Raw genomic sequence first — 24,224 nt, 5'->3', positions numbered from 1 at the left:
TTTTTATTTATGCCTTAGACAATGGCTCCTGTAAATATTCTGATTAAAAAAACACCTGCAGTGGACAGAAAGATGATCAAAAAGCCCTGATAGAGAGCAATTCATGTTTCTTCTTTACAATCACTAACGAATCTTAACTTGAACCATGTTATGTTCCCATGTGAGTGATAAGCAATGATTTATTATGAAGTGTCAGGAAATCAGAATGCCATACAGTGAGACATGAGCTAGTGGAAAATGTGTTCCCTGTTTCCCAGCCTCATTACTCAAAGATGCAGTGTCCCTTTCTCCAAGTCTAATTTACCTGGCTTTCCAAGGCACTCTGAGAGCAAAGGAAACGGCTCCAGGAGGGAAATACCAGATCCAGGCTGTGCCTTCACCTTCCAGCACCTCGGAATGACCACAGAAAAGGGCCTGGAAATGCAGAGCTCTCTCTGTATCAAACATTTCCCTCCCTAATGATGCTCCCCCCAAAAGCAATCGCTCAGGATTACAGCATCCTTTGCCTCATCAGTGCTGTCAGCGCCTGAAGAGGAAATAAAACAGGCGGCGCGCAGGAGACAAACGGATAAGTTTTCTTTATGCGTTAGAGTTTCTTCTACTCTCTAATGATTCCCTTCTCCCCATGATCCTAATTCAAGTAACTGGCATGTGATATATTTTGTAGACAAATCAGCAGCAGAAGAGCATGTGCAGCTCTGGCACCACGGAGCCCGTGATTTACTCGCAGCTCGCTCCCGTTCGGGTTTTAAGGTGGGAATTTGTGTTTTAAGAGCTTCCTCACAAAGAAAGGAGAAAGCAGCAGATCCCACACTAATTCACATGAGCAGCCTCCACTCCTACCCACTAATGCTCTCTGCAAAAAGGAACCCAAACAGGCAGAGTGTTAAAAATTAAACATTTTTCTGAATGTCTCTTAAAAAGGCCCCAATCCCGAAAGCATTTGGGCTCAGTCAGATGAGGATGGAAAAAGGTGCATTTCCCTAGGGAAAGGCAGGGGGTGAGTGTGGGTCTGTTGTGCAGCAGCAGAGACACTGGAGTGGGAGCCTTCCCAAGGAGGTTTGGCTTGGATGGCCTGGGCACATCACGGAGCCATCAGAGGCACTGACACCTGAAATGATGAGCAGTGTTTTGTTGGAAAGGCAAAGCTCCTACCCAGTTAAAAAATAATCTTATTATCCAAATGCATGGATTAATCACAGCAGACTAGTTAAGAAGCTACCAACAGTAGCATTTTCTGTTTCAAAACACGATCCCATTCTACTGTGATAAAATAGGAGAGAAGACCAACAAGTTAAACTGAACAGAATAAACTTAAGAACAAATTTATGTCCTGCAAGTTGTTTCACATGAAAAAAAATTCTCATATCTAGGCATGTTACAACTAGTTCAGTCTGTCTTAAGGCAATGGTAGCTGTTGATTTTCCTTGCAGAAAATGTGGAAATCATCAGAGGAAAATTAACCAGAACCCATCCTTGTCTGAAAGGCTAAGAGACTCACAAATTTCAAAAATCTTTTTATTTTTTTTTTCTATAGAAATGCTTTATAGAGAATCTTTGTGAAGTACAAACCAGAGAGTGGCTGTCTCCCAGCACTGACAATGTCTGCTGTTCCAGACGAGACAGTGTGTGATGTACCATCCTGAAATATTGTCAGCAAGCCTGCAAATATGAAGGCATTTTCATAGCAAGGCAGGGATGAAAGGAAAGAGCTTTGGGTTTGCTTTTTTGTTTTGCTTTGTTTCTTAGTCCTAATAAAATCTACCAGTGTGCTCTTAACTTCTCCTCTCCTGTTTTGTTCCGAGGAGAGAGGGAACATCATTCTCCTGTGGAAGTGTTCAGGAGAGAGGGAGGAGGTACAAATTCCCTCCTGGAGGGGTTTGCTGTAGCCAGGATGAGGTTTGTGTGATATTTAAGTAACTCCAAGTGCGGAGACAGATCAGCATCTCCCCAATCTCAAGTGGCCTTTGCTGCCTTGCAGTGAATCAAGACATTTTAGTGTCATAGCTCAGAGGTGGGAAAATCCCCACCCTCAGCAGCCTCTGGTTTGGTGATTTAGAAATTCTCTTCAGGGTTTAAAAAATATGAAGTTTAATCTCACGGGGAATTGAACCCCAAGGTAAACAGGGAGGCACTTGTGGATTATGCAACAGTTGAGTGAACACTTGCAGATAACAATTCTGCCTTTTAAGCACCCACATGAATTAAGGGATCTACCTTTAAGTGACCCACCAGTTCCTCCCGACCTCCATCCCCTAAGCCTGGGCCTGGAGCACACAGCCAGTGTCCAGGTGGTTGGGCCATAATTGCTTTTTCTTATCTGCTGTAAATTCACGTGTTGCAAGGTGTGTTCCAAAAGCTGTTTCTCAGCTGGGATCTTTACAGGTGGCACTTTAAAATGTAGTGAGCACCCAATCCTGCAGAACCTGCTTGTCACAGAAAATAACACAGTTTGCATGTGACCTGTAATGACAGTTGCTAGTTGAAAAGAAACCAGAAATTCAGCTTTATCTTCCACACTTTGGCTGCAGCTGCCATCAACTAAATCTCTCTCCAAGGGCAGATGGTGCCCTGTACAATGAACAATTTAATCTTTTGGAAACTTTGCCAAAAAATCCACTTTTTTTCCCCCCTCCAAGAATAGGCTGTCAATAACATGGGCTCCCAAATACATTGTGATTTGATGGCTATACTTTATTTATAGGAATAAAAGTTAAATGTTCCCTGTAATTCTTCTTTTCTCTTCAAGTCTGTGATTCTTGCAGACATCTCTGTACCGGGCTTTTTGTGCAGAAGCAATTGGGGGACCAGGTACCTGTCACACCTTTGTGCCCTGTGTCACTGAGCACATGTGTGTCCTGTGTCACTGCGAGGCCCACACTGGGCTCAGGAGTGAAATCCTGGCCTCTCTCAACACAACTGGCTCAAATCCCCCTCTTTCCAGCAGCCCAGGATTCCACTGGGTTTCTCTGGAGCCACGGGGATCTGCAGCCCCAGTTTTTGTCTGACTCATCCATGAGCTTCTCTGGGCCACCTGTGCCAGCACCTCCCCAAGCTCACAGGGAAGAATAGTTTCCCAATATCCAATCTAAACCTCATCTCTGTCAGTTTGAAGCCATTCCCCCTTATCCTGGCACTCCAGGCCTTTGGAAATTGTCTCTCTCCATCTTTCTTTTTGGTTCCCTTCAGCACTGAGCTCCTCGTCCCTCCTGCACCGCTGCTGGCTCAGCTCCCTGCAAAGCTCTGGATTGCCCAAACTATCAGGAAAAAAAGCATTATCCCAGGCAAGGAGGTCTCTAAATTCATCCACCTGGATGTTACAGCAGTTAATTCTGTGTTCAGGCAGACACACCCCAGGCACAGCTGAGTTAGAGCCCACATTTCCTTTGTCTTGCCCCACACTCTCTCAAGCTTGGATCCGAAATGTTTTCCACACCTCCCTCTCCGTGTGGCTGAGGGTGAATATGCACAGATTGGTGGCTTCTGCAAGGACATGAGGTGACCTTGGTGGGCTGTGGGGCCCTTCACTGTGCAGGACATGAGAGATTTTCCCTGCTGGCATCACCTGGAGCCTCTGCCTGCCTTTGGGTGGGTGCTGCACCCTGAGCAAGGTGAGAACTGAAGGATTTAATTTTCATGAGGGTTGTTGCTACCTCTCCCAAAATGTTTTCCCATCCTATTAGAGCGTGTTTGCTGAAACAAATATATTCTGTTTATTTATTTAATGTGCTGTTAAATGACCTTCTGGAAAGCTATTCCTGCCACAAGGCTTTAAAATGGATGGGCAGGCAGAACTCCAGGGAGCATGCTCCTCCCAATCAGGATGAATCATTCCAGTAGTTACTGTTTAGATTGATATAATTTTAGTTATAATTATGGGTAACGAGAAGGCATTTAGAGTCTGTAACATTGTAATTCATGGTGAGAGGAGTCCTAAATGAAATAAAATCTATCCAGATTTGCTGTTTCCCCCTTTCTAGGTACTGTGCATGTGGCAGGGTTCTTTAAGGAACAGATTTTGTGCTGCTGCAAAAATCTAGCAAAAGTAGGTCAAAAATGACACCGAGAGATAACATGTTTGGTAACCACAAAGGGCCTGTCTGTGTCTTTCTATGTGGCCTTAAAGAGTCCTGCAATTTATTATGATAGGTACAGCTGCAGCCTGGAAAAGTTTTGATCCATAGACTCCCATGGATTGTGGTGGGTGGATCAGAGGAATATTGTGATTTTTGTTATCCCATTGCATAAATAGGAGCTGGTAAAATGATATTGGCTAAGACATGGAAATAGAGGGAAGACATTCTAAATACATGAAGCTGCCTGGCTCTGGAGTTCCATCCCACCTCAGACCGTGCCACTGAAGAGGTGGCAGAACCCAAAAATCAAACGGTGACAGCAATCCTCAAGAAAAGGACTTCAGATACTGGAAGGACCTCACAGCACCTTGCAGGATCTGAAGGAGCCTACAAAGAAGCTGGAAGGGACTCTTCAGCAGGAACTGGAGTGACAGGACAAGGGGGAATGGCTTCAAACTGAAAGAGGGGAGATTTAGGTGAAATATCAGGAAGAAATCCCTCCCTGTGAGAGTGGAGAGGCCCTAGCACAGGTTCCCAGAGAAGCTGTGGCTGCCCCTGGATCCCTGGAAGTGTCCAAGGCCAGGATGGATGGGGCTTGGAGCAGCCTGGGATAGTTGGAAGGTGTGGGTAGAATGAGATGAGCTTTAAGGTCCCTTCAACCCAAACCATTCTGGGATTCCATGACTTGAAAACCATCCCATGAGCAGGCAGCCCCCCAGGCGGCCACGTCACTCTGTTAGCGTGGCTCTTGGCCATGGAGATAAGGGGAAAAGGAGACACTGGAGAGAGCAGAGGAGCACTGGGGTGTGGGAGGCGAGCTGGGCACTGCTGTGTGAGCTGGGAGCCCAGCTCAGCCGGGCCCTGTGAGCTCTGTGAGCTCTGTGGGCCGTGCCCAGCCCAGCAGGGCCGGTGTCACCGCTGGGGCCTGGCGTGCCACGAGCTGCTGACACACACTCGACAGTCGTCTCGGGCTGCAAACGTGTTTGAGAGCTCCCATTTCAGAGGTTTCACAGCTGTGTTTTTCTGGCAGTGCTCGAATGAGGAGAGGGAAGCTGTGCCATGGACAAGGAGTGGGAAGGCGGCTGTTAGGAGGAAAGCTGAGTCCTGACACATCCACATTAAAATAGAGCCGACTTTTTACATCTGTTGATGGCTCGATAATTAGTGTTAAATAAAAGCAAAGCTTCAGTATCTGCAACCGATATTTCACATATGCTGTACAAGACATCAGTATAATGAACACCCTCAGCCACATTTTCAGAACATGATTTAAATGATGGGGTTTTCTTTATGGCACAGGGTGAGCTACATTTCAGCATATGCCCAGGAAGCACCAGACTCTGCCCATCAAGAGCTGTTGGAATGTGCAGGCTGCTCTGCCCTGACTGCAGGTGACAAGCTCTCCACAAACTCCCTGAATCTCTTACAGACTTGATAATGAAATACATAAACTATGACCTTTATTGATCAGGGCTCACACTAATTAATTTCCCAAAGTCCTGTCCCAGCCTGCAGTGGTATCAATAAAAAAAAAAAAACAAGCCAACAAAACCCACAAGGATGGAGACTTCAGTTGGCCAAAAGACCTTGGGGTGAAGTACTTATCCCATGGAAATCAATGCCAAGTCCCAATTGATTTTACTTGTGCACAGATGTTGCCATTAGTCAAGTACATGGACACTGAGCCTCAAAAGTTTATTTGTTGCCAGAAGAGTTTCTCATGGACCTTGCCCCTGACCAGTGTGCCTCTGAAGTGTCTGCCCAGGGCTAACAGTGTCCTCAAGGTTGTTCTGTGCCAGGGAAGTGACCAGGAATATTGCTATGCTGATTAAAAAGTCTCAGGGCCTTCCTCACAATGACACTGAAAGAAAAGGAGGCAGGAGTTTGGCTTTTCATTTTTCCAATCCAAGTTTTTATAAATATTTCCCACTGGCAGGGAGCCAGTGCTTTGCTGTAACTTCAAGACTCCTTCCTAGATTGAGCACTTTCAGTGACACTAATTCTGCTTAATGATCCTAGCGAGGTTCTGGAGGCAGAGTTGACCTGGTGAAGAGTCCCCACTCCTGCTCTCAGCTGGGTCACCAGTGTCCCACATCCACGAGGAAGGCAGGTGCTGCAGGGCTTGGCATGATCCAAGGCAGGACTAAGGTGGGATGTCACAGGTAGTTTTCCATCCTGGAAACCTCTGCTTGGAAAGGTAAAGCCCAATGCCTGTGCCATCCCCACAGTCTCACTTGGATCATTTGCAGAGGTGATTCCATAGTGAGAATTTGGCCACAGCATTGCTGCGTGTCAGCTCTAGGCCCTACGATAGCAATGCTTCTGGATTTCTTTAGGATTTGAACAGGGTGTAAACTGGCACAGCTGTGCCCTTTTGCAGTGAAAAATAATAGCTCTGCAAAGTGTGAACTGCTCTGGAGCGTTACCTCTGAAACCTAAAGGCAACATCTTAAAGTGTCAACATGGATTGCTTTTAATATCTTTTAAGTGGGAATAACAATCCAAGGTATTCACCACAATTTCAAACTGACTTCGATGCATCCTCAGTTGCCAAAAGTCTCTACATTCAGCTGCCAAAACCTCGTCTTCCCTTCCAAGAGTTTCTCCACAGCAGGTCTGAGTTGCCAATGCAAAACTCAGCATCGCTGTGAAAACTGAAAAGGTGAAGATATTGTAAACCAAACCAAATGATGAACTAACTAGCATGAAGTCAATGGACTTTTTTGTTTTCATATGGAATTTTTTGAAAAGCTGAGTTTATTTTACTTTAAATAAAGCTGCTACTGAATTTCCAGTTGATTTAGCCAGAACACAGAGAACACACTGCAGGATTTGAGTTGTGTTTGCTGAAATATCCATGGCCTTGAACAGATAATATATTTTTCAGTAACATATTTCTCTTTGCCCACTGCAGCTCTTTTCTCCCTCTGTGCTCTCTCCAGATTGACTTTCACTCTACTTACTGCCTGCCTCATTTCTCACCCTATTTTTCCAGTTGTTTTTTTCTACTGCTTTCTTCAGTATCTTTCTCCCAGGTTATAAGCAAAGCAGAACTCAACTTTGGGCTGAACTTTTAAACCCACATCTTGAAATCAAATAAAACAAGGCCCTTCTGTCTCTGTGTAGCAGTAACTTCACAACTTGAGTCACTTAGCACTTTTAGCAGCTGCAGGATGGAAAAGGTCTATTGGAAGATGGCTTTTAATGCTGGGGAGGTGCCACAACAAGCAGGAATAACACAGCAATGGTGGGGTGATTAAACACTGTGTGGATACCGAGATGTCCAACTCTCCATGAGGATTTTAGAGCATGTTCTTGGCTGGCTGTAGGAAGGAACTCCAAGTTTAAGGAACATGAGGGAAAAGCAGAGTAAGGGGCTCAGTGACCAGGCACAGCCTCAGCACCAGCTGGAGTTTGCCCACTGATCCCTGCATGGTTGTGGAACCAGGATTCCATCCACACTTGTGTGTCCTTGCTTGTTGTGAGCCTGTGGGTGCACAAAATAAAGCAGAGCTCATTTGCAGACATTTCAGTGGCCGACAGTGCCTGGTCAATGGTGTGGGCTGTGATCAGACCGTGTAACAGTGGCTGTGTTGTTGTTGTGCTTGCAGGACGAATGCCTTAGTCCAGCTCTCCAGCCCAGCTCCGCGCCGGCCCCGCTCGGCACCGCGGCCCTGACATTGAACTCCCAGCAACCCGGACCGAGGAGGCTGCCAAAAAACTCCTGCTATTCTTCTTCATCCTCACTAACAATTTGGTAATGAAGTATTGATTTCTACTCCCCTGCTTATGGACGATATTAGATTTTCATTGATAAACTGCACTGGGGCTGTCTGGTCTCCACTGTCCCTTTTTGCTGTCACTAAAACAAAGTGCCACTGAAGTAAGATAATGACTGAGAACATTGATGTACTTATTTCGTCAATTTGTAACACTTGACAGGAAAAAAAAATTCTTCATAGTTTAATGTCCAAGTGTGCTACACAAGATGCAGTCACATTGGAAGCTTTACTTTTCATGGTAATGTCCATTTCCTATTTATAACCCCTTTGGGATAGTTTGTCTAAAGGAAATGTTTCTATTCTGTGCAGCTATTACTGTTGCACCTGGGTTGCCCAATCCAGTCATTGCACTAGGGATCAATACATCACAGTAAGTACAAGAATTATTAAGTTAAAACAGATTCTGAGCCAAAAACCTCTGAACAATGTTAATCTTCTGTGCAAGTTGTTCAAATAGTTATGCTTAACCATGTTGCTGCCAAAGATTTGTTTGAAATGGATTATTTTCAGTTTGTTTTATTCCTCAGATATATATATATATTTAAATCTCCATTATGGTTTATGACGAGACATATGGGATGGAGGGATTTTTAAACAAAAGTACTATTGTTAGATTATTGAACATTATATAAATATAGATATATCTATATATAAATATCACTATATAAATATCTATATATAGATATAAAAGAATAAAAGTAGAATTCCTTTCTCAGTTAGGTGAGTGTAAATCTGAAGCTCTGTTGTGGTCAACAGAGTGACTTTGGATTTGTGTCACCAAAAATGGGATCAGAATCTGGTATCCGAGCTCTGTCCGGCCCGGCGAGCACCGCTGGCCGTGCCTTCAAACCCACCCCGACCTGGGAGAAGGGGGCTACAAAAATGGCTATTTCAAATTTGTGCTTGTAACTTTTTTCATTAAAACTTCGAGGCCCCAATTTTAATTTGTGGAATATTCACGTTAATAATGAGATCTAATTAAGACATCCATTAAAAGCCCGTTAAAGTTAATTTAACGTAAAAATTCCAATAGAACTGTATTAGATTTTCTCCATTAAATTAACGTTATGGATTTTTAACGGATGTCTTAATTATACATTATTATTAACGGGAATACTGTATTACACAGATTAAAATCGTGTCCCAAGTCAACTCCCAGAATCTTCCAGGATATGCCAATGTCACGAGTCTCACTTTTCCTAGTGCACTGCCTGGAAATCCAGGCGCAGCCCTGTTTGCTCTCACTCAGAGAAAGCAACCTCCAGTAGACAAATCCATCTCTGCATTTAACAATGAACTTCCCCTATTCTCCAAGGAAAAATAAGTCTGGATCAAGTTGTAAATCGCTATTCCTTGGCAAATGAAATATTCAAAGTATGCGAGGCACAAGTGGAGAAGAGGCTCTTTCTCAAATCAGAAAGGGCTTTGGGGTGTCTTTTCCTGTTGTTTTGTTTGCGATGTTCAAGGATATAATTGAAGTGCAGCAGTCACAAAATCAGACAGAATATGTTCCCTGCATTCCCTGTGGCCTGTGCAGAAGGGCCTGTTTTGGCACTGCTTGGGAAATTTTGACATGATCCCTAAACTCAACATGGAGGAGAAAAAAAGGCCCTTCTTATTTACCTCCTAGGGAAAGTGTTGCCCTTATGCCACATATAATAGCAAATTGCTTTTTTTATGGCATGCATAACCTAGATGGGAAAAAATATGGCGCTTGAGGGAAGGAGGGAAAAAGTAAATGAAGTTCCAGGAATGTCATTCTGAAGTAATGAGGCATGGATAGAAAATATACCCCTCACATCATCGGATTGAGATGGCAGTCGAAATAGCTTCATTGAAGTGTCAGCACTCATCCATCAATCAATCATCCACAAGGAAAAATAGCGACAGTACAACAGGGCGGCTTTTATGGGATTTACTCATGGGCATAGGGAATAGCAGCTCAAATGTAGTTCTGACATGAAAAGCAAGGTGCTGATATTATTTTTTATGATGGGAGGATCATAAAGTGAATTGAGAACAGTGAGGTCTGTCTTTGCTTAACCTATTCAACTGGAAATGAACGGAGCTCAACTGGAAACGAGCAGAGCCTTCAGATGGGGTAAGATTGAAGCCTGCACCGTGCTGAGCACCAACCATTGACAACAAAATTCTATTAAAGCAAAATCAATGCATTAGCATCGAGCCCCTCAGAAGCTGTTAAATTGCACAGCCCAGGCCAGAGTTATGAGGTGAAGTTGCACAAGGTGGGGCCCGTGGCACCAACCCAAAGGCCGCGAGCGCCACGGAAAATCGCCCCTGGGGAGAAACTGCACATGTAGCTCCTTTCCCTGAGCTTTTGGGTGCAGGGAATAAACATTGGGCTGCTTGCAGTATCTGACAGGTGAAGCTCCCAGCCCTGATGCTGTCACAGCCGGGAGTTTGGCTGGCTTTTAATAGGATTCTCCATGCGGGGGTTTGCACCTGTGACAAGGCCAAGCTGTAGGAATTCCCACACAGGGAGGTCTCAGGAGCCTCTTCCCACAAAAAGGAGGCCTGGAGCCCTGGCCAGCCCACAGCACCCAGAGCTGGGGCTATCTGGGGCACCAGCTGCTCAATTTTGGCAGAAAAGAGGCTTTGCTGGTGCCCTGTGAGCTCAGGGCGACCACAGGACACACAGCTCCACCTGGGACCCCGGAGCTCCAAAGGTTTTGGGAGGTTTTGGGAAGGCCAAACTCCCTGAGGGAGGTCAGGTTTTGCTCAGGAAGCATCACTGTGTGGGAACAGCTACTTTGTTTAAAAATCTGGCCACAAACCTTTATCACATGGTGCTAAAGCTTGATCATTTTGCCTGCATCAGTGTCCTCGGGGAACGTTTTAGGTACACATTTGAATTAAGTGATTTTTATTTTTTTTTTTTTACAATATGATATAAAAAAAGAAAATGTACATCTCTCCTCTCTTTCCTCTGTATGAAACTGGATGAGTTGATAGTTTTTCTGTCATATAAATCAGGTAACAGAAAATCATTGCATCTTTTCTCTGTCGTCGCTACTCAGTATCTATCGTTCTGACTTTTATTCTTATTGGAGATCATCAAAACATTAATTAAAAGCCTGGTGATCAAACAGCCGAATATTTATGATTCACGTCCTTACTTATTAACAAGTGGCATATTGATACACCACATATCCAAGCTGTTTATGCTCTTGCACTGAAATAAAGCAGGAAGAATTGTTACCCTTACACACTGCTTTGAAAGATTTATTCAGAAACCAGAGCTCCCTTCCCACCACCATCCATGTCAAAATAAGCCATATTACTTGAAAAAAAAAATTCTATTTTAAAACAGGAGGATGTAATTAGCATCCCTTTGGGGCCTAATATATAAGAATTTCAGTGGATCAGTCTCAGGTGTTTTTTCCAGGCTCTTATTACTTAAGCTGAGAGGGAGAAGGACACTTAGCTTTAAAAATGGCTGTCATTAGTACAATAATAATTGTTGGGTTAAAAAAAAATCTTTGAGAATCTGCTAACAAACCTGCCCAGTAATTACTTGTCAATGCCAGTTATCATGGGTTTTATTACCTACTTGTAAAAGTATTTACAAGACTGACCTCCCTAGCTTTTTTAGAGATCAGGGAGGATATAAAAAGTCATTTTAAAAATCAATAATTATATATTAGCACGATAGGGGGTGAAGCCTTCCAAGCCAGCTTTACAGGCTATTGAGTCAACTCTCATGCATTCAAATGGCAAGGATTGTTTCCCTAATTTTTGGCCTCTTTTTCTTTCCTTAATCATGTTTTGATGAAGTGCCATATTTATTGATTACTTCATACCCGCAGTTCAGCTCCTAAACCAGAAGGGGATATTCCCACTGGGAAGCACCCGTGTAGGATTTGCATGGAAAACGAGCTGCCCTTGGTGACCAGGAAGCAGAGGAATACTGGAGCTTGGGGTGGGAGCTGCCGAGGGGACACTGGCTCTGTGCTGGCTCCCCACAGCCCGATCCAGCCACATCCCACACACGCAGGGTCATGCTGTGGGTGTTACCTCGGGATCAAACCTGTTAAGAACACAAGGGAATGAGGAAGGCAGCCTGATTTTTGGCAGATATTGAAGAGGTGGCCCTGGCTGGGCTGTCCCCTCTCCATATTCCATGGTCACTCTGGGCTGGAGTGAGCGCTCGGCTCGGCACAGGGGGATCTCCATCACACAGGGCTTTTGTCCTCACCAACAGATATACGATGCAATTTATATTTAAAATTCTCTCTATAAAGACAGTATTGATCACAGATTCCAGATCAATATGTTGCAATTACAGCAGGCTTTAAAGGCCATCTGTCCCCAAGCAGGAGCACTGATAGAGCCACCTTGATAGATTATGAGCAAGTGCTACTGGTATGTGCCCATCTTCTCCCAGCACAGCCCGACGTGCTTTTCTGCTCCTAGGAAGTTGAGGTTAGGAGCTGTGGAGCTGTAATTCCTGGATATTGACCACCCAAGAGCCCCCAGACCAGCTTCTCGTTGGGTTTCACAGCAGGGTCAGTGACACCGTGGTTTTCCTCACCTGGATTTCCTGCTCCCCATCACAATTTATCCCACAGGTCACAACTTTCCTTGTCCTCAGTTGGAAATGGTCAGCAAGAGGTTCTTGAATTTCCCTAGAAGTGAGAACATTTCCATAACTGCACTGAAGAGTTTGAGTTTCTCATTGGTGGGTGCAAACAGAGCCTTTTTTATGCCACAGAATCATTTAGGTTGGGAAAGATCTCCAAGACTGTCGAGCCCAACCTTTGACCATTTGTGTCAGGTTGGACCATAGCAAGTGTAGTATTTTTAAACGTAACAAAACAATAAAGTACATGCATCTAAAGGCAGATTTCAATTCACATTTCATTGATGAGGTCTTGATTTGTCAGCACCTGAACTCAAGATCAGCCTGTTGGTTGATGGCCCTGGGTGAGCCACTGGACTGTTATTCCAGAAGGAAATGCTTCCTGGGTTTTCTTTTTTTCTTCATTATTTCCTGCAGTGGAAAGCACACAAAATTAAGAATTTTTATTCTCCACTAGTCTTCTGAAGGAAAGTGAAAGAACAAAATAATAAAAATAAGGGGTTTGCAGTGGTACTGGAAGCTGACTCACATTTGCACCCCACACGTGCTCTGCCACGTCCCTGCTGATCTTCCCTGCAACCACCTCCCTCCATTTCAGTCTAATGTCTGAAAAACAGAAGGCAGATTCCAGATGCATTTATTCCAGTGTAAATCCAGAGCCACTCTTTCAAATCCAGCAGATTTACCCTCTGTCTACCCAGCTCCAAACACCATCCTCGTAGTCCCAGCCTCAGATTCCAAAAGCGTTTGGGCAGTTTTGAAAACAACTTCAGCAAACTTCAGTCTCTAGCTCTGGGCAAATTAAATCTCCTGCACTTCAGAAGGTTTTTAGTTATGTCAGGGAGGTGATTGCAAAACTTTGATATCGATGTGACTATGCTCGTGAAAGTCCTGACGTAACACCAGTTGTACCTCTATAAAGCACTTTATACTGGTACAGCTCCTTCTGCTCTGCTGGACCACTTTTATAACAGTGCAAGCACTTTTATCCCAGCATCCTTCAGTCTAGAGGTGGTTTTTTCACTTAGATTGTGCCAGAAGAGATGTGAAGAGTTGATGAAGTTTCAGACGACACTTGTTTCTCGTACCAAAACGTCTGCACAATATTTTTTTGGAGAGTATTTTTAAAAGTGAACTTGCTGTACCACTGGACTTAACTGCAGAGTAATAAACTTCCAGTTCATCATCCCTCTCAGCTCATGAAATGTCCTTAGGTCTTTGTAAAAAGCCCTGTTTGAGACAACAGATTAAACGCTAATCCTGGCGGATCGTACAGCTCCACTTCAGTTCACACCATCGAGCTGAGCAAACTTTTTTTTCCTTTCCTTTTTTGATCTAAGTAAAGGCAACAAATTCTTTCATTAGACTCCTTAGATCAGATAGCAGGGGGAAAAAAGACCAGTATTTCACAAAGAAAATGAAAATAATACCTTGCAAAAATGCAGCTACGTTAATGGCAGGGAACACTTTCCCCATCCCCACACGGCATCGCACATCCTCACAACTGCCTCAAATGTGGGAGAATTCTGTGGGCAATATTTTCACTCAGAAACTGGTCCAGGTAACATTTAAGAATGGCATATCTGTGTGTATCCAGGAGGATGTGCAGGTGCACACAGACATTTCCCATCAGACACGGGCACACTCGTGTGTGTGTGTGTTTGTGCATCCCGTCAGGAGCAGGCAGCGGCTCCGTGGCTGAGGCAGCAGCTGGGCACTGCTGGCAGCAGGAACCTGCAGGATGTGCAGGGCAGGATCTCGGCTTTACCCCGCAGCAGACGCTGGAATGTGCAATACAGGTTGCAAAAGCTGACAAGCTCAACAGTTCTTATTTGGCTCAGGGTACTTCTCTGTCCTATGTCTCTGGTACAATGCGCCCTTTTGTGTTGTGCTCAGGCACCTCTTCTTAATCCTCTGTTGGTCTTTTCCTCTGTGTGTTTGTTTTGGGTTTTATTATCTGGAACATGTCAGCACGAATCAGGAGGGACCCACCCCCGTTTCAGTCATGGAGCACAGTTGGCCACACTGGTAAATTTGGATGGGTTTGCTCTGCCCCGGCGCTGGTGGTTCGTCGCACGTTTGTTGTTGGCAGCATCTTCAGGTTACATCTGTGACCCGTGGTGTTAGGATTCTGTTTCGAAAACAATAAGGAAAGTAAAGAATCAAAAGCTCATTTCTCTTTAAAAAACAAATGTATATATTCCAAATGGCAAAAAGGCAAGATTAAACCCATTTTTTATATTAACAACGCAAACGGGACTCCCTCGCGAGGGGCCTCGCGGTGACTTTCCCTGGCGAATGTCTCGGTGCTCCTGCACTCATTTTGTAACTCGTGCATGCTGTATAGAACATATTGCCTGTAACCTAGAGAGGAGGGGGCCAAGCTGCTCTTCCTCGGGCACCGCAGCTTGTTTGGATGAAAAGTTGCGCCTTTAATGCATTTTTATACTGTACATATTTGTATATATTAACTCTATTGCCATGGTATGAACACAGATTTTGTTATATTTGCTTGTTTCGGTTTCCTACAAAAAAAGAAAAAATTGGTCCATAACGGGGGATATTATTTTTCTTTTCCATAGAAAATACGCTTTGTCATTTTTGTTTCTTTGGGTTTTTTTTCTTGGTCATCATCTTTTAATGGCTCATAAAGGAATTAGAGAGGAGTTTTTGGAGGAACTCGGAGAAGCAAGTCTGTGTTTGCATGAGACCTGCCCAATTGCTGGCTCGAAAGGGGGGCGGGGGGAAGAGGGGAAATCTAAGTCAAGTTTTGCTTTTAAAGCATGCTTAGTCCCATGGGAAACTCATACATGTACAATTATTCTCTTTGTATTTTATCTAATAGTGCCTGAATTATTTTTTTAAATGTCTTCTTGGAGGAACAATTCATAATTGTCAAAATTTGAAACATTAGCTTAATTTTGTTTTCATGACCTCTCATTTCTTCTCCTTATTTATTTTGTTGCTGTTTATAATGGGCCCCAAGGCCATCTCTGACATTGCAGTGTTCTTCTTCCACATTAAGGATGTTTTTAAAATTACCAAGATTATTGAGCCAACAGGCTGCTTTAATCAAAACCATGTTTCACTTGGTTTGGATGATTATGAATGGTCCTTACATGGAAAAAGCCCTTTCTGCTGGGAGGACCATACCATCTAGTGGCCCCAGAGCTTCATCACACACAGGCATCTTCCCAATATTCTCTTTCCCAAAGCCTGCCTGGCAATTTGGCTTCCAATTATTTGCTTATTATAACTAACTTAAACTAAACAAATTGATAATGTTAATGGTTTTTTTTTTCCCCTCCCTCTTCGGTTGATTGCTAAATAAATTCGTATAATTTATACTAGAGGAGATTATTGCTTTTATTGTTTTGGGTTCCCCCAAACCAATTATTAACAATCAGGACTATGTATCTCATTAAATTTAAATCAGGTCAAACCTATTTATCTAAGGCCTTTTCTGATTTACAGGAAGATGACTGTATTCCAGAGCATTTAAGATGTATTTCTGTGTATGATTTTGTAGCATTGAAATCTATTAACGGTAATTTTTTTGTTCTGTATTTTCACCATGGTAAATACATTGTATAAAAAAAAAATCCCTCAACTTTCCCACAGAAAACATTACTTTTTATGCCCAGGGATTTTTTTTTTTTTTAATAAAATCACTGCAGTTTTAGAACTGTAATTAAAGCCCTGAATAATAGATCACACATCTTTATCTGTTGTGTTTAAAAAGGAAAAAAAAAAATAGCCCAAACTAGTCACATAATCCTGAATGCCTCATTTCCATAAAAAAGGTTTCTATACATATATTATTTACATTTTTAAACATGGTAATTCTTCCCTTTGTGGCATAAAATGTCTCTTTTCCACTGCAGCTACTGGAAAGCGACTGCTCACATCTGAAATGTTATCGTAATTTGCATCAGGAAACCCAACTGCAGACATTAAGGACTTGGGTGTGTTCAATTATGATTTTGCTGGAGGCTGTCCCTCATTTTAATGCTGCACTCATTGAACTACCTTTCTGAAATCTAGCTGATATGGCTCACCACAGACATGCTTCACAACATCATTAGCTTTGCAAATGGCTTCATTTCAGTCAATGCAGACTTCAGTTTTTTGGCCAATTGTAAAATGGAAATTTGAAAAGGGAAAAAAAAAAAAGAAAAAAAAAACAGATGCACTTAAAACATGAAAAGAATTATTTATATGATAAAAATATATTTAGATTTTCAAAGCACAAGACTGAACAGAAGTGCTCTTTTTATGCTTTCTGAAGATGTTACTGTTAAAAGTCTTTCTACATCAGGCTTAATAAATCTGTAATGACATTTGATGGATTGATTTTTGTGTGGGTTTTTCTTGTCTTTCGTTCTTTTTTTTTTTTTTTTTTTTTTTTTTTGCCTTTCTCTGCAGAGAAAGAAAAAGACTGACCTGGAGAGGCTGTGGGAGTAAAAGAACCACAGGAATGTGCCTGTTTCAGTAAAACTCATGCAGGATTTCTCGCAGTCTCCTTTCCCTTCAATAATAATCACTTAAAGTAAAAAAAAAGAGGGGGGGGAAAAAGCAACACCACCACCCTGTATTGGTTTCTCCTGATTTTTCCCTCTCCCTGCTCCAGCTCTGGGGTTATTTATGGGGTGGGGGGGCCACACCCATCCCAGCCTTGGTGAACACACCCCACGGTGCCTTGGATCCTGCAACACCGACCTCTTCGCTTTTTTTTTTAAGTGATTTTTTTTTTTTTTTAAAGGAATATATTGCACACATTTCAAGAAACCCCTCTAGGGTAAAATAAAATATATATATAGATGGCTAAAATAACAAATGAATCATAAAACTTCGAGATGGAAAAGGACTATTAGATCATCCAATTTATCTTGCTGTCTGCCAATACAGGTTTGCTCCCCGCAGACCGTTCCCCTGGGCTTTGTCTCGCCTCTCTGACTTAGCTCCAGCCCAGGGTCCTCTGCCCCTTCCCTGGGAAGGGTCGTTAATGGCTCAGGAATGTTTTACTGGGACGGAGCCTAATCCTGGCTGAAGGGAGGCTCACCTGCAGCGTGCTCAGGCGCTGACCCCAAATGCATCTCTGCCCCCCAAAGCTGGAATTTTCTGGGCTGGGAGAGGAGTTCACCCTGCCCATGGGCCCCCTGGGCTGTGGGGCTGGGATTGGGATCCACAGGGATCATCAGAGATTCCCTGTGGATCCCCGGGGATCCACAGAGGTCCACAGGGATCCCCGGGGATCCACGTCCCCTCTGTGCCAGAGCCCAGCTGACCCTCAGCACAGCGTTCCCAAATCCTGGAGACACCAAACTGGCTGGAGGCAGCCCCCAGCAGCCTGAAGAGATGGCTCTAATTTATTCCAAGGGTTTGAACTCGCTTCTCTCCCTTTTTTGTTTTTTTTTTAATTATTGGTGATACACTCCAGCAGGAGAACAAACAAACAAACAAATAAAATCAACCCTTCAGCTTCTCAGATGGATGTTTTGGCTACAGGGCAACTTTGAAAGCTGGTTCAGTTGTTTTTTCTTTCATTTTTTTCGCTGCTCCTTAAAACTGTCTTGATTTAATAAAAGTTAAATGTTTTCATAGGAAAATCAGGCTGGGTGGTTTGTGATTCTTTTATGTACAACACGAATATTACATTATTCAACAATTCAGGAATAAATTTAATTCTGCCTACCTTTGCTGAGCGCTTTACAATTTAAATGGCTGGTCTGGCAGAGGGGGCCGGGCGCTCAGGAGGGACCATCGGCTCCAGGAGGGCACAAGGGCTGCAGGGGGACAGCAGAGAGGAGAGCCTGGGACCAGGGCTGGGGACACGGCACAGGGAGGATGGTGTGACACCTTCCTGAGACCCACAGAATGGGAAGGAGGAGAGAACAGGGAGGGGAACCCATCAATCCATAGAAATCTCTCCAAGGAGTGCCAAGAGGATGATGCCAAACTCTTCCCAGTGCTACCCAGGGACAGGACAAGGAACAATGAACATAAACTAAGCACAGTAAGTTCCACCTCAACATGAGGAAGAACTTCTTTCCATGAGGGTGGCAAAGGCCTGGAACAGCTCCAGGGAGGGCATGGATCTCCCTCTCTGGAGACGTCCCAATCCCACCTGGATGTGTTCCTGTGTCACTGCTCCAGGTGGGCTGAGTGATCCTTCCAGTGCCAGCGATTCTGTGGTTGTGGGACCCACGTTTGCTCGGCAATTTCCCAGCACAGAAGTGCCACCAGAGCTGGTGGCCCTGCACACCCAGCCCCAGGCCCTGCCCCTGCCCCCTCTGTGGGTGACACTGGCCCAGGACATCTCCAGCTGGGGCCTGGCTGAGCTTTCCTGGGTGCTCCTGAGCCAGGCTGGGACACCACACCTGGCACAGGGGCTGGGCCACTCAGAGCAGTTCCTTAGGAAGATTTATGCCTGGAAAGACAAATGTTTAGTGGCACAAACCCCTGAGCATCTGTTCCCAGCTCACAGTGGCTCCTCAGCCCCACTCAGAGGCAGCTCTGAGCAAACCAAGCTGCTCACTGGGCTCCAGACCTCAGGCTGCCCTCAGGGAAAGAGCAGGAACAAACATCACAAAAAACCAACCCAAAATTCAGCATCAAACATCAGGCTGCATCCAATCGCTCCCTGCTACTGGGAAGATCTTTGTTCAGGGAAGGAGTTGAGTCCTGAGGATGATGACAAAGAGGATTCTCCTGGGATGCAGCACACACAGAGCTCTGGGCTGGGACTGGTCCCCCTCCTTCCACAGATCCAGGGGTGTGTCCCAGCAGGGAGAAACAGCCAAACAGAAACATCCCAAATTTCATCTGCAGGCACACAAGGCCTGAGCAAGGGCCCTGTCTGCTCGTGTCTCCTGGTTCTGGTGATCAGCAGCACACCAGGCACCACAGATGAGTATGAGAAGGGATGTGCTCCTTTGGGATTCCATCCATATGGGCATAAAAAGCTCTCAGGGGGTCCCCACGGCCCCGGTACCTTAACACCCACCCTGTGCCCTAAAGCAGTTCTTAACCAAGCTGTGCGTGGGGCAAAAACCCTTCAAATCCTGCCTTTATTTTTTCTCAGCACTCCAGACCACACCAGTCTCACGGAGCAAGGTCCAGACCTTGCAATTTTGTAAAATTTAGGACTTTGGCAGGGCTTTCTCCAGTCCGAGTGGAAACCTGAGCTAAGGCCTCTGACACCTCCTCTGGCTGTCCTACAAAATACACCTGAGGCCCTGAAATACGAAGTGTGGTGCCTGTCTGGAGGCCTTGGGCCCCCTGGATGTTCTGCAGTGACAGAGCAGGGTGCACCACTGGGGCTGGACATTTCAGGTGTTACTGCAGCAAGGAAACATTAAATTACATAAAAGGCAGGTTTCCCAGAGAAATAAACCTTAAATGCATTTATATTTTCAGAAATGGATGCCAGCTTTCATTAATACTCAACTTTAATCTGTAATGATGCCAGTACAGCTACGGTTCCTCAGTTACCAGTCCTGGCCCTCCACCAAGAAGTCTTTTTGCTCTCCAACTATCACTTATTTCTATTTTTAAAGCATTCACAACCAAATTCCCTGGACTTGGCTTTCTGAGTGTGCAGGTCGGTGGTGTGGGGCAGCTCAGGTGGGATTAAGGTGTCCTGACACTGGACTCTATAAATCCAGTGCCAAAAATCAATAACAAATTTTTTAAAAAAATAAAAATCCAGAACCAAAACCAAATCCAAAGCATTTCATGCACCAGTATATTCAATATTCCCCTTTAACTGTCAAAAGCTGAACAGTGTCACAAGTGTTCAAGAATTTTGTTTGCTTGTTTTTCCAAACTAATAAAATACCAACAGCTCTGGATAAACTCATCCAGAACATATTGAGGTTAAATGAACAAAAGGAGAAGCCCCTGAACTCAGGCAAACAGCAATAATGCCTGGTTGGAGAAAGGGGAAATTGCATTTTTATATGAAAAGTCCATCTGTAAGCAATTGTGCTGATGCTTTAAAGATGATCAGCTCAGGCTTTCGGAGTCAAACAGGAAAACAACCCAAAATCTTATCAGGAAAGAGATTTTTCAACCTGAAAACAGATTCTGTCAAAATGCCACAGGCCCAGATTTAACAAGACCCAGTTTGAGGAGAAACGCTGAGTTCAATTACCTTTGAACCTCACGTAACAGCTGAAGGGAGACCAGAAATCCAACTCCAAACACAACACTGAGGGGGAACCTAAAGGAAAGTGAAATTAAATAGCGCCAAGTCTCATCCTCAGCCCCTCTGTGAACCCACAGAGTGAACCCAACACCAACACGGGGCAGGTGTTCCACTGAAAGTGGAAAAACCCCAAAAACTGAGCCTGGAAAAGTGTTTCCTGGACAACCCAGAGCCATCAACTGAGAGCAGGAACCCGTCCCTGAGGTAGGAAATATCCTGGCCTGCTCTGGAAAGCTGGGAAGTTTCCGGAGGTTTTGCTGGGAGTGAGCTGGAAAGAAACAGAAGGCAAAAAAATTCAAGTTTGGTGAAAATGCATTTCAGCATTAATTACCATTTCACTCAGTTCTGATCTTCTCTTTTCCCAAACTATTTATGCTCAACTTTGACATTAAAATTTCATTGGGTTTGCTCAGATCTACTTTATTTAGCAACGTTTAATTAGACTTTTGAGAGCATACATATATATATATTAAAAATTCAGAACTACCCTAAACTGAAATAATATTTCATGACAAAATGTGATTTTTTAAATTTTTTTTTTTGCTTTAAGTGCAAGCTATTTCCTTATTTTCCAGAATTATCAGTAAACCAAGCAGCCTGTGGTTTCCTTGGCTCACATGGAAAACTCAGGCTCTGCCCATTCACTGTTTCCCACTTGTTCCACTGAAGGGATGAAATCACAGGAAAGTTCCCTTCAAGTAATTATTCAACAAGACAAAAAATCAGTAATTAGGTCATGACTTTCAGAGAGGATTAATGAAAAAATTTTATATGTGCCAAATGAGTTTTAAATGCCAGCGTGCCCCACAATTATTTATTCGCCCGAATTTGCTCGTGCCAAAGGTTCTGTCGGTGGCGATGGGTCCCACGTTGTAACCACGTCCCTTCACCCACTGTAAGATCTCCAGCAATCACAAATAATGTCTGCCAGCAGCTAAACTGCACTGAATCTGCTCGGTGGCAACGCATTTCAGGAAATACTGATGGGGAGAGAGGGAAAATCGGAGATAACGTTTGTGGATGGACAGATTTGCTCCGGTTCATCTCCCCGTCCCTGCAGCTTTTCCCGGTGATGCCGCGATTCCCGATTATTGAACAGGTCACCGCCTGTCTGCCTGCGGGGGCTGCTCCGTGTTTATTGGCTACTTCTCTGTTATTTCGGATTAATTCGGGAATTTACACTGCCCTGGTCCTCGGGACGCGCCGCGGCTCCGGCTCCGCGCTTGGCCGACACCGCCACCTAACGCTGGGCTGCTCCCGGGAATGCGGAGCGCCGGGAACGCTGCTCCATCCAGAGCCCTTCCCTGCACCGGGAATGCTGCTCCATCCAGAGCCCTTCTCGGCACCAGGAATGCTGCTCCATCCAGAGCCCTTCTCGGCACCAGGAATGCTGCTCCATCCAGAGCCCTTCCCTGCACCGGGAATGCTGCTCCATCCAGAGCCCCGGCACCGGGAACGCTGCTCCATCCAGAGCCCTTCCCTGCACCGGGAACGCTGCTCCATCCAGAGCCCTTCCCTGCACCGGGAATGCTGCTCCATCCAGAGCCCTTCTCGGCACCAGGAATGCTGCTCCATCCAGAGCCCTTCCCTGCACCGGGAATGCTGCTCCATCCAGAGCCCCGGCACCGGGAACGCTGCTCCATCCAGAGCCCTTCCCCGCCCCTGGCCCACCCTGTGCCCCCCGGAGCGATGGGATTCTCTCGGGATGCAGCACAGGGAACTTTCCCCATCTCCCAGCGGCTCAGGGATATTTGAGAGGTGTTAAAACCACTCCGGTGAGCTCCTGGAGGCTGCAGGAGGAAGTTCTGCGTGCTGGGAATAGGTAGAAACGCAGGGGAAGCAAAGGGGGAAAACTTCTGGAGAGGGAATATTATTCCCAAAATCCAGATTTCCCGTCCTGCAGAAAGGTCCGCAGTGGACTGGGGTGCTTTGGTTTCATACACACCCACGGAGGAGGATAAAAAGTGCTGTGGCTGCCTGAGACAGCCCAGGTCAGAACTGATCAGTGAGCGATGGGCTGGGAGGGTACCACACTTTTCCCTTCGGATCTTGGAGGAAAGAGAGCCTGGGGCAGGAGGAGAAGCCTTAAACCAGAGCATTTAGTGTTTTGCAATGCTCATCCCAGCAGCCTCCTCCCTGGAATTCTGCTCCAACTGCTCCCCTAACGCCTGATTTTTGCAGCATTTCACATCTGACCCAATCCTGGACTCTGGGTCCATCAACAAAGAACTCCAAGCTAAATAAAACTTATCACACAACTGACCCTCGTTCTAACACGTCAAAATGGGCATTCTTGCACTTAGCATCTGATTACTCAATCTGCATAATTACACGTGGTAATCATGCTGCAGCGTGTTTGGAACTGCTAGATCTCATTTTCCCCAGTAATCCTGGATCATATGCATAGCTTCAGTAGGAACCACTACTTTAGATGTTATGAATTAATATTAAGATGAAATTGAATTAAATGTACTGATTTTAATGTCATGAATGCACTCATAACTATTTTTTTCCCCTGAGAACCATCTGCAATTTAGAGACTTGCTAATCCTAATTAAATGCACTTTTCTCAAGTGTGTGCAAATGAACAGAGAAATCTGCTCGGCAAAGCACTTGCATATTTTCCTCTTTCAAAAAGGGGGAGAAGAAACTGTTTTGTGGTTTAGTATTAGCTCCTGCTCCTAAGTGAGAATGAGTCGCCTCTCTGCGACTTCAGGACGCAGAGCAGTCAGAGATGGATCCAAAGGGTCATTTGCTAAAAGCAAAGGAGGAAGAGCCCTCAAACAAGTGTTGGTGATGCAGCTCTGAACATTCACACCGGAGTTCAGCTGTGCCTTCCATCCTTTTGGACAGGGCTTGAAATCCCAGTATTCTGTTTGGAGGCAGCAAACAGAGCCTGGCACTCACAGGGTACCAAGCACACGAATGTTCTGCCCTGGTTCTTACCTGCAGCACCTCCTCCTCAGCCAGCAGTGGGAGCTGCTCCTTGCTTTGAGTTTTACTCACCGGCAGAGCTCACAAACGGGACAGAGGCACCAATAGCTCAGTCCCTGGAAGCAACAGGTCTGTGTGGCTGATGTGAAACCAAGCACAGGGACCCTCAGCCTGGAGACAGACACCAAGGCCAGCCGGGGCTCAGAGGAGACGGCTGCAGAGCTCACACCCACGCCTGGTGTCCCCACCAGCCAGTGCCACCCAGCCCCTCACAGGTCACCCCAACCTGTGACCGACACCACCAGCGACACCGCAAGCCTCCCCTCTGTGCACCACAGGCACTGTCAGGCCTCACCTTTCCATTTCCACATCATTTTGGCCATCAGCTCCCACATTTGGAAGGTTTCACCCTCCCCAGCACTGCTTTAAGCCAAGAACCTGGCCCAGCCTGTTCCTACAAACCAGCCCAGCCATCCAGGAGGCTGTGTCCTCTCGTTAGTGCTGCCCCATTAGTGCCCTTAAATGAGACTGGTTCATACCGGGGCTTTCATCGGGTGAATTCCCTTTCTCCCAAGGATGAGCTGCCTTGGGTAAGTCTCCCCCAGATGCTTTCCAAGCTCCTA

General features: G+C 45.1%; 1 protein-coding gene across 2 annotated transcripts in view; it reads left to right on the top strand.

Annotated features, from left to right (window-relative positions):
* TSHZ2 (teashirt zinc finger homeobox 2) overlaps window positions 1–16,807 on the top strand; it is a 214,155-nt gene extending 197,348 nt beyond the window's left edge. For both annotated transcript variants that reach the window (XM_032126690.1, XM_032126689.1), the window contains exon 3: window positions 7,688–16,807. In XM_032126690.1, coding sequence (XP_031982581.1) covers window positions 7,688–7,689 — 2 coding nt within the window. In that variant the 3' untranslated portion in view covers window positions 7,690–16,807. The remainder of the gene's footprint in view (window positions 1–7,687) is intronic.
* Window positions 16,808–24,224: the final 7,417 nt, after the last annotated feature.

The sequence above is a fragment of the Corvus moneduloides genome, chromosome 17, assembly GCF_009650955.1.
Source record: "Corvus moneduloides isolate bCorMon1 chromosome 17, bCorMon1.pri, whole genome shotgun sequence".
NCBI lineage: Eukaryota > Metazoa > Chordata > Aves > Passeriformes > Corvidae > Corvus > Corvus moneduloides.
This window is presented reverse-complemented; position numbering and strand designations above follow the sequence as displayed.